Genomic DNA, 17156 nt, shown 5'->3' on the forward strand with positions numbered 1-17156 from the left:
AAGGGTGGGAGTGAGTTAGGAAATACAGACTTCCTTCAGCCTTGGGGCCTCCACATTGGTTCGGAATGAGGCATTCAAGACTCTACCAAATTTCTCTCTAGTCATGCTTTGCTCTAATCCTGTTAGGCTTCCTGCTGACTCTGGAACATATCATGGCCCTCCCTCTCTTTTCTCAATCTTAGCTTTCCCTACTTCTCTATTCACTTAAGTATCAGCTTGTTATATTCTCACCATCTCCCATGGGACTGAGGATAAAAACCTTGATCATATATTCATTCATCAGTCCATTCATTCCACACCAATTCTCATTGCTAGCTAGGCATTACCTCCGACATACCAATGCAAACCATCTTGGATGGGCCTCAGTCTCTTTGTATAAAGTGTACCATGTCCTTTGAGGGCAACAACAAATACTTTAAATGAACATAACTTTAAACTTAGAAGTCCCAGAGAATTCTAGGAATTTATCCTAGAGATGCTTAAAGGGGTATTCATTGCAGCACTGTTTGTAAGAGTGAGGCCACACATTGCATGTGGTAGAGCCTAATGGTCAAGAGCAAGAGCTCTAAAGTCAAATTCCAGCTCCACCTCTGTCTAGTAGTATGACTCTGGGCAAGTTACTAACCCTTTCCAGACCTCAGTCTCCTCTGTAAAATGAGGATATAGTAAGACCTACATCACAGAGCTGTGGTTGAGGGCTAAATGAGTAATACGGTAATAATGCACTGTTTGATACACAAGTAGGGCTCTATAAACATTTCCTATTCTTACTACCAAACTGCCATTAATAACAATGAGATATACATCTCTGGGCTAAATATGGAATGATCTTTGATATACTGTTAAGTGGAAAAAAAAGCAAATTGGTTAATATGCACAGTGTTGTATGTGTTAAAATAATCAAAACAATGAAAAAGCTGGAAGTAGAACATTGCCATGCTCATATATGCACAGAATATCTCACAAAATACAAATTGGAAACATGGAAATCTGGAAGGAAGACTTCACTTTTCACCTTTCACCTTTCATATAGTTTGATTTTACTACAAATTTTGAAAACAAAAGCAAAGACTAAAAGTGCTCTAATAAATAAACTAGTTAAGCACGTAGTAAGCACTATGGTTAATTTAATACATAGCCAATATTGGCACCCAGTGCTCATCCAACTGCCTGCTCAAGATGGGGTGGTGGGAATATGTGACAAAGCTGTGTAAGACACTGGCCTGCTCCAAAGGAACCCCCACTCTGGGGTCAGAGCCGTATTATAGCCACTGAACTCCTGCTCCTACTGCTAGACCAGAGGGGAGTCCTCCCTGGTGGGGAAGGTAAATGGGGTATCAAATAGCTGAACTCTAAGCCTGCTACAGCCAAGCTGGCTTATTGCTATTCACTGTGCACTAGACTGGGACTTAAGCTGATGTGACTCCTGGCCTGAGGAACTGTCTTCTCCTACAACCATGGTGCTTCTGTGGCTTGTATCTAAAAACTGGGTAAAATAAAGGTGATTGTTTCTAAGGCAAGTGGGTCTGGGGAGATGAGAGAGGCCAGGTAGCTCTGTGGCTCCCCAAATCCCTATCCTAGCAGCCCACGCTGATTTCCTCACCTGCATAATGGGGTTAATGACAATAACTATCTCATGGGGTTGTTGTGAGGATTAAATGTTACTGACAATAAAAACCACAAGTGACATTTATTGAGTGTTTACTACATGCCAGGAACTAGTCTCAGAGGTCACAATCAGCCTAGAAGGTAAGCACAAGTATCATCTTGAGTTTAAAGATGAGAAAACCAAGGCTCAGAAAGGTTAGGTTACTTGGTAATATGGCAAGTGACTGAACTGGGACTTAAACCTAGACAGTCTGACTTTAGGGCCATCAAAGAATACTGCTTTTGAAGTTACGACACAAGTAAAGCCAGTACTTGGCTTGCTGTAAGGGCTCAGTGTGAACAATTATTACGGGGAAGAAGGTGGTAAAGGTCTAGACACATTATACACGGGGTCCCTCTTTCCAGCTACTTTTCAGGTGTGCACGACTCCATCTCTCCACTAGCCTTCCTTCCTATCTTCCACCTGTCACCAAGGACAGCAGCTCTCCATCCAGGCCTGTGGGGACCCAGAAGGCCAGAATGGCTTCAGCAGAGCCTCTTGAGATGGTTCTCTGGCCTCACTTTTTTTTCTGTCTCATGCTCTAGGGAGAGGTTCTAGAGAAATCTGGCTCCTCCACCCCAGTGCCAACCTCACAGGGCACAGAGCCCTTCTCTACTGAGTGTTAAGGGAACTGATACAGACTATATCTAAATTCAAAACTCTCTTGAAGCTGTTTTGAGAAATGAATTAATGCTTACCTTCAATCCCCCTTTCTTAAGTAATGACTAGTCTGTTCCTTTGAGCTGCTCAGAGAAGCCACCCTACATGATACTTCCTTTGCTAGGGGTAGTTTCCCGTTAGTACTGCCCTCCGGCAGGAGTCCCTCATTCCATGCCTGATGATATCTGGCAACAAAGCCCCAGGAGATCCATGATGATAACTTGGGAGGTCAGGAACTCCCCACCCACCAAGTCTAGAACCCACATGTTTTAGCACCATTGTTGGGTAGGCCTCCTCAGCCATCTGACATCTATTCCTGTTCCAGCTGTCCCTCCTGCTCCCATCTCTGGGGTTGGAGACTCACCAGCACTGTTGGCCTCTGACTCCAGCAGGTGGATGTCATTGCAGTCCGCCAGGGAGTGCTCCAGGCAGAGCTGCAGGAAGCGGGCCTGGGTGCGGGTGACCCGCTTCAGAAGCGACAACAGGGCCACTGTCTGCTCACATTCATTCCAGCCCTTGAACCAGCCAGCGAGGATGCCCACCTGGTCTCGGAACATCATGGTGCCAGGCCTGGGGCCAGGGTGGGGGGGACGGCGGTGGCGAGGGCCAGCGCCGTCACATGGTCTCGGCTCTGGACTCCTGTTACCTCTTCCCTGAAGGCCAGGGCTTGAGGATGATCCCTGGCGTGGTGGCAATAGGTGATGGGCAGAGGAGGAAACCTGCTCACATCGGGGGAGGTCTTGGTCCAGCCACGCCTCTCCAGGCTCCTGAAAAAGGAAGCAAGTGGATCAGATAGAATGAAGGGGCTGGAACTGACCTGGTTCTGGGGGGTAAGGAGGCATCATGTCTTCCCTTTTCAGGGTATTCACTCTGCAGAGCTCCTAGGAGAAAGGCAAAGTCAACACCAGATACTAAACCAACTCTCCCTCCAATCTCCATATTCAAAGAAAAGGGTTGATCAGGACTCAAAAGATCTGCACTAGACAAAGGAAAAGATGCTGCCCCTCAGGCCTGGCTGTCATAGGGTCAAATGATATGGACCTAAAGTACAGAGTAAGTTGGTAAGATTTTCTAGAAATGGGAAATAGGAGAGACTGCATATTACAGGAAAAGACCTGAATTAGTGGAAACCTGGCCCCAGGTGACTTAGACTAAGCAGGCATATGACCCCAAGCACATGCCCTGACCTTACTGGTCTCTGGCCACCTCCTCTGAGAGCTGAATAAAGTGACTGCTTACCTGCTAACAGGACGCTATAGACTTTTCATATTATTTCAAGCTAAGACTCACAAAGCTAATGTGGGGGGGTGATGAGATAGTGACCCAGTGGAGATCTCAGGTATGTGGATAGCTCTCTGATCAGTAATTGTCTGGGTGCCTAAGGGTAAGGTTGTGGACAGAGGCCTTTTCAGAGATCTCTAACAGGCTGGGGGGATCTCACCTCCTCTAATCTAGCTCTCCCCCTCTAGAAAAGGTGCAGCTATAATGTCAAAGATCCTATCAATCTCTGCACTGAGGTCAATCTGTCTCAGTCCTCCTCTTCATTCCCCTGAGGACTAATCTTGACCCAGGTCTTCTGGGTTGGGGAGTCCCCTTGGCTCCCAGAGATCTAAGGTTGTAATCTAGACACCTAAGAGCCAAGAGAATGCCAACCTGAGGACAAGGGGGACACATTAAAAGTAAAAAACTCTCAAGCAAGAAAGTGTCCAAATTCCTCTCTTGCAGGAACTACAGAGGAGCTGTGTCAACTGGGCAAACAGGTCTATTCTTCAGCTGATTGGTTTCTGGACACTACTCTAAAACCTTTTTCTAAGTGTTTCTAGCTCTAGGTCTCCAACTACATTTCCTGTCTGTCTTTCCTAGAACCAGTGTCCTTGGTTCCATCTCCAAAACACATTCAGTTCCTTTTCTTTCTTTTTATGAAAATGATATCACATTGTACATATTACTATGTGGCTTATGGACATTCTCCAGGATGGTAAAGATCTAACACTACATAGAGATATAGAGATTAAGGTAGGGGTTTCTTTTTGTTTTTGTGTTTTTTTGTTTTTTTTTTTTGGTATTCTGACAGGATCAAGCATGTTTTTAATAGCCACATAACAGCCCATTCTTTGAGATGTACCCCTGTTTATTAATCATTCACCACTGCTTCACGTCTTCAGGATCCTCCTTTGGCTCCCAAGAGGATTGAGAACTCCAATATGAAGACCCACTGAAACTGCTGCGCTCAGGTCTTAGGGAGCTACTGCCTTCTTGAAATTCCATGCTCCTGCTGAGGAGGGCTGTGAGGTGCACCTGACAATGGTGGTGACTAACCTCACTGAGGGACACCCGAACAGTGTAAAGTCACCTGCCTATCAGTCCCTTTCGATACAGGAAATGAGTGTGGCAAAAAAATGAAACCTTGCTCCAAGTTAAACAGGCCTTCCAGAAATCTTAAAAGGGAAATCAAATGCTGCCTCCCTGGCTTAAAATCCTCCAATGACTTCTCATTGCACTTAAATAAAATCTACACTAAACCTGAACTTACCTGCCCTACAGGACTCTCTGCAACACCCCTGTGGCCTCTCTAACCTTATCTTGTATCAAGTCCTTTCTTGTTTAATGGAATCCTCTTCCCCCAGACCTATCTATGGCTGGCTCCTACTTGTCACTTAGGTCTCAGCTCCATGTCAATTCCTTGGAAAGATCTTCCCTGACTAATCTAAGGAGTCGCTCTCTCACTTTCTTATGTTAACAGTATTCCATTTCTATTTAGCTCAACATCCTCAAATGTCACTTACTTATGGTTTGTTGTTTTTTTCTTCCTGCCAAAATACAAGCTATGCCATCATCTCAGTGTCCAGAATACTGACAGGCACATGGAAGGTGCCATTATATATGTTCATGAATGAATGAATAAAAAAGGTAAGCATGAAAGTCACACTTAGAGATTTCTATAGCCATGGGGGAGAAGATTGAAGAAATGGCCCACAGGATGGTAAAGGGATTTGAAAATCTTGAGAGAAAAATTTGAAGGCATTAAGGAATTTCTTCTGGGGAAAAAAAGACTCAGGAGCAACTGCATAACTGACTCCATCTGAAGGAGTATCACACAGAAGAGGAATTAGATTTATTTATTTAGTTACTCCAGAGAAGAACCTGGATAGACAGCTCTAGGTAAGAGGCAATATGGGACATGGGAAATGTTGAAAGAAAATTCAGTTCTAGTCTTGCCCCAGCCATGGATTCACTTTAATCTTTGAGCCCATCTGCTTCTCTTCTCTACAATGTGTGAGATAAGTACCTAGATTGGAACGCATGTGACAAATGGGTTTTATTTCTCAGGCTAACTCCAACTGATTGGTAGTGGGCCTGCAGCACTGTGGTGAGAAGGATCTTAAAGACATGAAGCAATGGTGAATGATTAATAAACAGGGGCACATCTCAAAGAATGGACTATTATGTAGCTATTAAAAACACGCTTGATCCTGTCAGAATACAAAAACAAAACAACAACAAAAAGAAACTCCTACCTTAATCTCTGTATCTCTACATAGTGTTTGATCTTTACCATCCTGGAGGATGTCCATAAGCCATATAGTATGTATAATGTGATCTCATTTTTGTAAAAAGAAGAAAAAGCTGTATACAAAAACCATAATATATCTTGTATTTGAATATATATACACATATGTATATGTGTGTATAGAGAAATGTATAAAGGATATACCCTAAGACTGTTCACATTTGTTACCTTGAAGAGAAGGAGCAATTATTAACACTCTCAACATCATTTTTTACTATTTCATTAGTTACAAGTGAACACATCTTCTGTAAATTTTAGAGGAATTAAAAAAAACGTTTAAGGGTACATTCTACTTTCTGGCTCAGTGAGAAAGAGTACTATGATTGATTATCAATGTTTGCCCTGGATGCAGGATGGGTAAGTGGTAGCTCACGAGCTTGAAAAAATCTGTTTCCTTTCCTAGCTTCAGCATTTTGTGGCTTTTAGTCACAAGGAGACAGCAGCAGCCTCAACATAGAAAAATTTTAAAATAATGTATCGATCCAAGAATGAAACTGGCTGCCGTGTGAGGAAGTAATAAGCTCTCTGGCTGTTGGAAGTAGTCAAGTAGAAGCTGAACAAACATCCCTTGGGGGTGGGATTCCTTCACTGGGTGGCAACTGCTAAGATAGAAGGACATGTTACTATTGCAGAGGGAACATCTGTGATGGGAGGTTTGATATGCCACCAGCATTTACTGTAAAAGATGACCAAACCCACAAACAGACCAAAGTTGTGCACACTCTGTTTCCATAAACTCTTTTTATTAAGTTGCTACTTTTCCTAAGGAACAGCAGTGTCTCCCCCAAAATAAACTGTTGACTAAACATTAATCCCGCTTTGTTTCCCCAAGTCATATGCTAGCAGAAAGCCTTGGGGCAGAGCGGGTTCTCAAACATGATGCTTTACAAGGCCAGGTTTTAAATAGCAGGCTGGTGAAGACTATGATGGGCTGGAAACCACATACCCTGTCTAAAGGGAGAAGTCACAATTTAACTCTAATCAACTGCTGCCACGTGGGAATGTGGGTCCAGCACTGTTAGGTTTTAAGATTTTTTTTTTCTTAAAGAGGAGACGGAAATCTGGAATTTTAAATAAGATTCCCTTATTTTTTATTTAAAAAAAAATTCCCCTATTTTTATATGTTGGAAATTAATTCACATTAAAATAGCCACTATACAGAGCAAACAAAGCCATTATACAGGCAAACAAAGCCTGTGGCCTGTGGTCCTTTGCCCAGGTAGACACACACTGGGGAAAGACCAGAAGTATAATTATCCTTCCCTTGGGCCTCTCTGGTTCACACCTTCAAGCCACCCCCACTGTTCAAGAAACATGACTGATAAACAGGATCTAGTGACCAGGGATAGGTCAGAAAGTCCTCAGCAAACACGGGGGCTTTAGGTTAATAGTCAGTTTTAAGAATGTACTGTTAAAAGTAGTAAATAAAAATCAGCCCTAAAGGAAGGGTTCCTATGTTCTGGATGGAACGATGCTGGGTGTTTGGTGTGGTGAAAACTGGAGAGGACCGGATGGCCTTCTTCCATCAAACAGCCAGTTACCGCATATCCCAAGTGCTCAGAAGCAGTGAGAAAGGAAGATCTGGCTGGTGAGATGGGCTGGGGAAGAGGCATCAGCACTGACTATTCTAAGGCATCTTACTGTAGTAGCATCTTACTGTGATGGATTTGACTGCCAAATGTCCATTTTTATCTTCTTGTACCAACCCCGTAAGTTCCCTTTGGAGAATTAACTGCCTTTCTTGGACCTATGGAGTAAAGACCAGGCAAGGAAAGTCTTCCCTCAACTTTTGCTGGAACTACTGGGGAAAATAAGTTCTTGATTAGGGTTGCTCAGATTACATAACATCTCCTAGTGTTACTGATTGCCACTTCTGCCACCTTTCAGTGACAGCCTGCCTTAAAATGAAGTCAACACAGATGAAGGCATCATCAAGAACTTAGGTGAAAAGCCCTGGCTGGTGTGGCTCAGTGGACTAAGCCACCAGCCTGTAAATAAAAGGGTCACTGGTTTGATTCTCAGTCAGGTCTCATGCCTGGGTTGCGGGCCAGGTCCCCAGTAGGGGGCATGTGAGAAGCAACCACACATTGATGTTTCTCCCCTCCCTCTTTCTCCCTTCTTTCTCCTCTCCTTAAAAATAAATAAATAAAATCTTAAAAAAAAAATTAGGTGAAAAAAAGGGAGATCTTTTCTTACTTGAAGACCTGGAAACAGCAAGCCTGATGCATCCCCCGAACCCCTTCCAGTTACAGGGACCAATAAACTACTTTTTGGCCATTTTGAGTTGGGTTTCTATCACTTAAAAGTTGAAAAAGCTTTGACTCCTCCCATACAAGACAATTCACCACTGCTCTGGTCTCCTTGTCTTCATGTCACCAAAAATGACTCTCTGCCTTTGAGGTCATGAGTGGAACCACTATAGGAGAGTCTCTTGAAAAACTCAACAATATTGCTGGCATATTTGGTCTCTCAAAAACCAACTAACTTTCTTGGGAAGCATCTACCAACCCTTGAGGGTGGGAAATGGAGCCAAAGATTGCCTAAGAGGTTCCAGGAAAAAGTGTCCATTAGGCTCCTTCCTTGGCCCCAAAGAATGAAAAGCGGTCCACAGACAGGAGGCATCTTTGGAAGTCAACTCTCCATATCCAGAGTACCACCATGGAGTCTGTTAGACCTGACTGAAATCTGGGCTATCCTGCCGATACTTACTTGCTGTGTTGACCTTTGGCAAGTAACTCAGTTTCTTCCTTAGGGAAACTTGTTGTAAGAATGAAATGAAACAATGTATAGAAAAATGTCTATCATGACACTTAGCATTACATTACACATTAGGTGTCAGATCTCAGACCCTATGCTAACAGCTTTCCGTGGATGAGCTCATTTGATCTAGAACTATATATTCTGTATTTATCTCATATATATGTATGTAATATCCACATTAAAAAAGATTTTATTTATTCATTTTTAGAGAGAGGGGAAAGGAGGGAGAAAGAGGGGGGAGAGAAACACCCATGTGTGATTGCCTCTCACACATCCCCTGCTGGGGACCTGGCCCGCAACCCAGGCATGTGCCCTGACTGGAAATTGAACTGGTGACCCTTTGGTTCGCAGGTCTGTGGCCTGATCCACTGAGCCGCACCAGCTAGGGCTAATATCCACATTTTGCAGATGGAGAAACTGGCTCATAGAGGGTCAAGTCACTTATCCAAGACTGCACACATCTAAGCTGAGATTTTTAAGGCCAGGCAGTCTGGGCTTTGGAACTCTTGGCTGTTTCTGAGAATAATGCTACAGTCTCCTCTAAGTTCTCTTCCACTGCCTAGAAAGTTGGGCTGAAGGGGTACATCATTTAATGCCAATATCTCTGGATAAATGAGGGGCTCCAATTAGCCTCCTACCCATTACTAGCCCTTCTACAGTATCCATACACTTAGGCCTTTGTGTAACTCATACTTCATGAACAGGGTAATAGACTAGTCACCTACGATTAACTCATTATCCTGACCTGAGAAGAACAGGAGAATGTCAGAAGCCAAGGGAGTCTAACTTCTTTCTTGTAAAAACCAACCAGTATTTTCAGAAACTCCAGAAACCCCTGAAATATGTACACAAAACATGTATGCTATTGCCTCACCCAAGAATGAGGCTTTTGTATAAATGGTTCTGAGGACAGAGAAGGTGAGAAGCCAGGCAAGGCCTCCTGGAAGATAACATGGTCTGGAGAGCTCTAGGAAACCCTGAAGTAGAGAGGAAGCCGGTGTCTGACCCCTACCCCTGCTTCTCCACGAAGTATTGCTGTCACTTTTATCCATCCCACCCCTAAATATGCCCCTTCCCTCTAAAACTCTATCTTTGACTCTCCCTTCCCTTTTTTTAAAAAATATTTTTATTTATTGATTTGAGAGAGACAGAGAAGGGGGACAAAGAGAGAGACATGTCAATTTACTGTTCCACTTATTTATACATTCATTTGTTGATTTTTGTATATGCCCTGACTGAGGATCAAACCTACAACCTTGGTGTATCAGGACGAATCTCTAACCAAGTGAGCTACCTGGCCAGGGCTTTCTTTCCCTTCTCCATATGTATATTCTTTCACTTAGGAATGTAATCACTTCCTGCAGATTCAACTATCACCTCTATGTGGACAAGTCAGTGTTTCTCGCGTCATCTTTGACTCCTTCCTCTTCTATAAGATCTAGTCATATCGTCTTGATAATTCTTTTTTTTTAAATAAATTTTTTTTAAAAGACTTATTTTTAGACAGGGGAAGGGAGGGAGAAAGAGTGAGCAAGAAACATCACTGTGTGGTTGTCTCTCACGTGCCTCCTACTGGGGACCCAGGCATGTGTCCTAGACTGGGAATCAAACTGGCAATGCTTTAGTTCACAGGCTGGCACTCATTCGACCAGCCAGGGCTGGTAATTCTTAATGTTGGTGAAACATGCCCTCCATTCCTTTTTCTCTCCCAAAACTCAAGTGGCTCTGGGACCAGAGTGCCTGGGTTGGAAATATAACCCTACCACTTATTACCGTCCTTAATTTGGGCAAATGATTTCACTTTGCTGTACCTGTTCTCTCATATATAAAATGAATTTATTAATAGTACCTAATTCTAATAGAGTTGTGAGGCATAAGTATTCTCATAGAGTTGTCATCATTCTGGATTCTTCTTTCTCTAATGCCATCATCAAGTTCTGTTTTCTCTATACCCAAAATTTATCTGCTTCTCTTCATTTTTACTACCAACACTATATTCATCACTATCCTTTCTCATCTGGACAAATGTATGGTCTCCTAATCTGCCTCTTGCTTCCACTTTTGCCCATTTTCCTTGCAGAAACCAGTGAACTTTCTAAAAAGAAAAAAAATCAGATTATGTCACTGTCTTCCTTTAAAAATTCTCCAATAGTTTCCCAATCATCTTATGTAGCCTCTGTCAACCTCTCCGACCCCCCTGCTCTTCTTGCCTTATACTCCAGCCACACTGGTCTCCTTGAACACATCTCAGGGTTTCAGCACTTGCTGACCCCTCTGCCTGAAACGCTCTTCCCCAGATCATCACAAGGCTGGTTCCTTCTTATCAATCAGATCTAGGTGTATGTGTGCCCCAAACTTCTCCATCTACCCAGTGGGAAGGAGTCTGTGGCTTGGTACCATCATCAAAAGGTCTTCAAAGGCTACATCTCCTCCAGAAATGCCTCAACTGTAAGATACAAGAGGGAAGGGAATACTGTGGCTGCATTATTCACTGCTACATTTTCAACTCCTAGCATAGCACCTCGAACATAACAGATTCTCAATACTTGTGAAAAATTTCCTCACTTTGCAGCAGTTCTTTCTCCACACATAATAAAGCTTGGGTTAGGGTGCCTCACTACCAGATCGCTCACAAATGAGGCCTTCTCATCTTTCAGGTAATCAGGCTCAACTGTCACCTCCTCAAAGAGGCCAACTCTGACTACCTTGTGTACAGTGGCCATCCTCACCCTCTGTTTCACATTACTGTTTTAATTCCTTCATAGCACATATTGCTATCTTATTTTATTTGTTTATATATTCTCTCTCTCATCAGAATATTAAGATTCATGAGTTCTAAGACCTTGACTTTTTCATTTACTGCTATCTCCAGTACCTAGAAAAGTATCTCCATAAACTGTTTAATTGCTAGAGACATTTGAGACTAGCATACTCTATATACTGCTGTTCTGTGACTTGCCCTCAGCCAGAAATCTATTCAACAAATTTACACAAAGACACACAAAACTACTCACTACTTAACTATCTTCCAGAGTTCTGGGCCCTGGAAACCCAAAGCTGATTGTAGGAAACTGAGCACCAGTACTCCTGGATTCCTCTGCCTTGAGGCTACCACCAAATCAAGCCAGTCATCTCATTCCTATCTTTCCCAGTGAGATCCCAAAGGAAAGTCTGACTGGGTCAGACTAGCCATATACTCTCTCTAAATCCAAACAATCATAGATTGGAGCTAGGGGAACAGTAAGGAGAGGGACTATCATTAATTATCAGAAAGCTCATGGGATGGACCTCAATTTTATCTGGCTCAGAAAGTGAGGCTGTTCTGAGGTAAAGAGCCTAAAATATGTCACTAAGGACCTCTGTCATCATTTTACATTTATTCAGGGAAAAAACTTTTCAAACCAGGGCTATCAGAAAAGATTGCTCTTTCCACTGAGACTGTTAAGAGGTAGGATTTCAGCCTGGGGTTGCTGAGGGCCATCTTTTTCACCACAAAGCAGAAACCCACTGAGGATGAAGCTAAGTCAGTAGAGAAATGGGGAGCAATCACTCTGTTGTTTAAACTCGATGCAGCTAGTTCTGAAGTCATTCTAGTTCTGGACTTTTCAGTTAACATCAATCCATTAATTCTCTTTTTAAAGATTTTACTTACTTACTTTTTAGAGAGAGGAGAAGGGAGGGAGAAACATCTATGTGTGAAAGAGAAACACCAATTGGTTGCCACTTGCACACCCCAACTGGGGCCCTGACCTGGAATTGAACCAGCAACCTTTCAGTTCACAGGCAAGCACTCAAACCACTGAGCCACACCAGCCAGGGCTAATTCTCCTTTTTGATTAAACTCGTTTGAGCTAAAGTTCTGCCACTTATGTCTTTAGAGTCCTGGCTGATATGAGCTTTTTTTCTTTTTCTTTTTCTTTCTTTTTTTGCTAACATTGAGAATTTATGTGCAGGACATTGTTCTACGTACTTTATATGTATTAACTTACTTAATCCTTATAATTAATCTATGAAGTAGGATATCATTATTACTTTCATGTTTTAACTGTAAAAAATGAGGGCCAGAGAAGTTAGGTAACTTGTCCTAGGTCACAAAACTGGTAAGTGACATGCGGGATGCAAATCCTGTCTGGCTCCAAAAGTCTGCATACTTAAGTACTACATTACAATGCCCCATTGCTCCCAACCCTATCAGAACAGAAAATCTAACTCCCTGACTTCAGACACTATCATCTTGGGACAGATAGGGACCAGAGAGCTTCTATTTGTGCCACCTGTTCTCAATTTCATCCTTTATAAAATGAGGATAATTGTAGTTTACCTACCTTGTAGGTCCTTCCTACGAATATAAAATGAGATAATACATGTAAAACATTTAAACAGTGACTGGGAAATAATAGTAATTCAATAAATAGTAGTCTTTAATATTACTCTGTGGGTCACTAAAGTGCAGCTGGCAAATACAATGCAGATGGAAGATTTCTTTCATCTCTGTCCTTTACGGGAAGAGAAGAGATGTCATGGGTGAGAGATGAGGACACTTTCTTATCTTCGACCCACTGCATAAGCTCTTTGCTCTGCCTGGAAGGCTACTCATCATTGTCCCAACTCCTGCGGAATACCACCCAACCCAAATACCTGTTTTCTGTGAAGTATTTCCAGATAAAGGGCTCCTTCTCTCACTACTGAATTTCTACAACATATACTTTGTACCTCATGTTCTGCCCTGTGTACCTGCGCAACCTCTTTACTGTACTGGGAGCTCCCTGAAGGCAGGCCTCAGTGTTTACCCTGTTTCCTTTTCTCAACCTCAAAAAGAAACAGAGTTCCTTAGAGAAAGTTGAGAGCCCTATGGAGGGCTGAGAAACCAAGCAGGATGGGGTGAGGCAGGTCACAAGGAACAGGAGTTGGGGTAGCTTGGAACCAGGAGGAAACACAAAGGAAAGTCCCACAGATAGCAGCTGGGGAAGACAGCATCTCCTTGGAGGAGAAGCAAAAGAGGCTGGGTAGAGAGAAGAGAGGGAGACAGGAACAAGGTGTGGGAAAGTATGTTGAACCTGAATGGGGAGTGAGATCTGAAAAATTTGGAGATTTCTAGCCAAACACAAGAAATGCTAATGATCCAATGATTCCCAATAACTTACAGAGGGCAAATCCCACTTTGTGGGATTCAGAAAGATATAAAACACATCCACAGTATTTTCCGAACTCTCAGTCCAGTAAGGTGGATAAATGGGCAAGTACATGAAAAACTACAAGAAAGGTGAATGGTGGTCTAAGAAGTACAATGAAGGGCTCTGGGCAGAAAGACACAAAGAATGAAGACTTACAAGTACCTTAAGGGGAGGGTGCCTATGTGGAGAAGGATAGATGAGGAGTAGATGAGAAGAGATGGACATGTGCGTTCGAGGAGATAGCAATTTGAAGCAGAAGCACCAAAGACTGGGGGATGACGTGGAGTGGAAGCGAGCAGAGTGCTAAGATGATCTGAAAGGGAACTATTTAGAAGTAGAATCTGAAGTAATGCTCAGGAGGTGTGGTAACTTTGTGGAAAAGCTAGAAGCCTTTTGAGGAGAGTAAGGGGTCTTTCTGGAGGATGGGTACTTCACAAAGGGTGAATGTGAAGAAATCTGAGGAAAATGGGAGGTGGGAAGTAGGGCATAGGGGCATACTCTGAGGCATCTTTTGGGGGTTTTCTGTGGGGAAAGGGAAATCCTCCTAGAAGGCACTGGTTCTCAAACTTGAGCATACATCAGAATCACTGGGAGGGTTCCTAAAAACAGACGGCTGGGCCTGACTCCCAGAGTTTCTGATTCAGTAGGTCTGGGGTAGGGTCCAAAAATTTGCATTTCTAGTAAGTTCACAGGTGATGCAGATGCTGCTAGTCAACGGAACAACCTTTGAGACCCATTACTATAGAGAAAAAGGAAGGTGAAGGCTTCTGAAAGAAAAATGGAGGTGGGAGGAGAGTCCTCAAGTATTCTCTAAGGAGGTGTTAAGGGTATCTTGATCTCTGTAGGCAGGAGGAGGTCTGTGATGATGGAACCTAAGAAAAATGGTCTGAGAGATAGGTCGCTGAGGATTAGGATTTCAAGGGGTGAGAGTGTCTCTTGAGAAACTTTTTATTGAAGGGGGACATGGAACTTCTTTTAAAAAAATTTATTTATTGTTAGAGAGAGGGGAAAGGAGGGAGGAAGAGAGGGAAACAAACATCAATTGGTTACCCTAGCACGCCCCCAACTGGGGACCTGGACTGCAACCCACATGCCCTGGCTGGGAATTGGACCAGAGATTTTTCAGTTCGCAGGCCAGCACTCAATCCACTGAGCCACACTAGTCAGGGCTAGAGCTTCTTGAGAACATTGTCTCAAGGATGTTGGGGGCCTATGAAGGAGTAATGAGGGAAAGAGGTTCAGATCTGCAAAGGATCTCTAAGTTGACTTCAGAGGAAAGAGAATGGAGGAGATAAGAGGGTGTAAATAGGAGTTCTGAAAGGGGTAAATCTGATAGGGTCCTGAATAAGGTTTCTTGGGGATGTTAGAGGGGGAGTCTGAGGGAGAGTTCTGAGGAAGTCTCATAAGTGCTGGGGGCTGGGTAATGTTGACACAGGGCAATTTTGGAGAAAACTTTCTAAAGGGTCTCTTGCAGGTGTGGTCTACTCAGAGAGATCTTAGCTAGGGCAGGATGACAGAGGTCTTTTTTAGAAACAACTCAGAGGGTTCAGATGAGGAGAAATATCTGAGGAAAATCCTCAGAAGGGTATATAGGGAATGTGGGAATGTCAGGGTAGAAGGCTTTTCAGAAAGAATTCTGGGACTTTCTAAGAGCAGGAGCTCAGAGTTATTTTGAGGGAAGACTGGCAGTGGGGGTTTTCTACAGAGGGTTCTAGGGGATCTGAGTGAACCTGTGAGGGAGACTCCAAAGAGAAACATCTCTAAGAAAAGTCTCTTAGTAAGGCAGGAGGACTCTCAAGGGGTTCTTGGGGGAGGGGTGTTTGAAGGGTCTCTGGGAGGGATTTGCAGGGCACATCTCAGGAGAGCTCAAGGGGGTTGCTAGGGTCTCTGAGATGTGAGATTTTGAAAAACTGCATCTCAGAGGGATCCTGAAGAGGGTCTTAGAGTTTACAGTGGTTGTGAGGAGGATGTTAGAAAGTTCACTTAAAAGTAGGTTTAGAAGGGGTGGGGGAAATTACAGAGAGAAACCATAAAATAAATTCTTGCAATTTAGAAGCAATTTTTGGAACACTGGGTATGGGTTACTAGGAAAGATCTAGGAGTTTTGGAAGAAGCTTTTAGAATGTGGAAGAAGAGTTCACCATACATTTCAGGGAATCTCTGAGGAAGATCTTCGGGGCACATCAGGGGCATTCTGAAGGATCTGGAGTCAGGGGTTCTGAGATTTGGGGCTCTGAGTGGAAAATCTCCGGGGTGATTTCTGGTACAGGTGTAGGTGAGAGGGAAGCCTGGGGGAAACTGTGGGGCCATGCGAAGTCGATCTCTGGGGAAGATTTCCGGAATGTCCGGGTCTGGAGAGGATTTGAGGGAGACTGATGGAGGTTTTTAGGGTTTCGGAGGGAGAAGACATCTGACACGTATTGCTGAAATATCCGAGGAGTGGCCTCGGGGAGTATTTCTGAAAAGAGAAGGAAGATGGGGATTTGGGGCACGGTTCTCTGAGACCGATTTCCAAGACCTAGGACAATTTGGACAAGCCTGTGAGAATGGAAGGGGTGGGATCCCGGGAAGACCTGGGGCCGTCAGAGGGGGGATGGTTTTGCGGTGTCAGGGGGTCTCTGAGGTCGCCGGGGACCGTCCTCCAAGGAGGTGTCTGAGGTAGACGTGCGGGGTCGATCCCGAGGGTGTAAGTGGGGTCTGGAAGGGAAGCTTTCGAGGCGGTCTGTGAGAGCTATTCGGAGGACCTGGATGAGGGATCCTCTCAAGGGTCGGGACCCTTCAGGCCCGCGCTCCGAGCCCGCCGCCGCCCGCGGCTTGGGGTCCCTGAGGGGGCGGGGCCGCCCGCGCGGCCTGGGGCGCCCTTAGGTGAGCCCCGAGAACTGTGCCCCGCCGCTGCCCCGGGACCGCCCGACCTTGCCCGCGACTCACCGCCTCGGCCGCCGCCGCCGCCGTTCGGGCCTCCTCAGGCCACCGCCACAGCCGTCGCCCCCTCTCCAGCCCGCGAGCTCCCCTCCCTCCTCCCTCACCGACCACCGCCGCCGCCGCCACCGCCGCCGTCGCGCTGCGTCACCGCGCCGTGCGTCACCGCCCCTGGCCCCGCCCCGAAGGAGCTGCCGCGCGCTAGCATTAGCAGACACCGCAGTGACGAGCCGCACACCCGCCAACGGGCGGCGAGGGCAGCGCGAAGGGCGGGCGGTGATCGCGGAGGAAGGCCGGGTCTTGGAGGCGAGGGGAGCGACGGGGGCTGGATAAGGCCCGGGAGGCCCGCCCCTTGCTCCCTGGGATTGGTCGGTCCAGGGGCTGACGGTCAGGCGGGGAAGGGGCGGGGCGCGCGCCGCGTTGC

The 17156-nt window shown here is 44.8% G+C and overlaps 1 protein-coding gene across 1 annotated transcript in view; it reads right to left on the reverse strand.

Annotated features, from left to right (window-relative positions):
- Positions 1–16786, reverse strand: part of SAMD4B (sterile alpha motif domain containing 4B) — a 39607-nt gene extending 22821 nt beyond the window's left edge. The window contains exons 1-2 of the mRNA XM_054580801.1: positions 16742–16786; positions 2673–3075 (exon numbers count right to left, since the gene is read on the reverse strand). Of these exons, the coding sequence (XP_054436776.1) occupies positions 2673–2868 (196 nt within the window). The 5' untranslated portion in view covers positions 2869–3075; positions 16742–16786. The remainder of the gene's footprint in view (positions 1–2672; positions 3076–16741) is intronic.
- Positions 16787–17156: the final 370 nt, after the last annotated feature.

The sequence above is a fragment of the Pteronotus mesoamericanus genome, unplaced genomic scaffold, assembly GCF_021234165.1.
Source record: "Pteronotus mesoamericanus isolate MK-2021 breed Mesoamerican mustached bat unplaced genomic scaffold, CSHL_Meso_final contig_639, whole genome shotgun sequence".
Taxonomy (NCBI): Eukaryota; Metazoa; Chordata; class Mammalia; order Chiroptera; family Mormoopidae; genus Pteronotus; species Pteronotus mesoamericanus.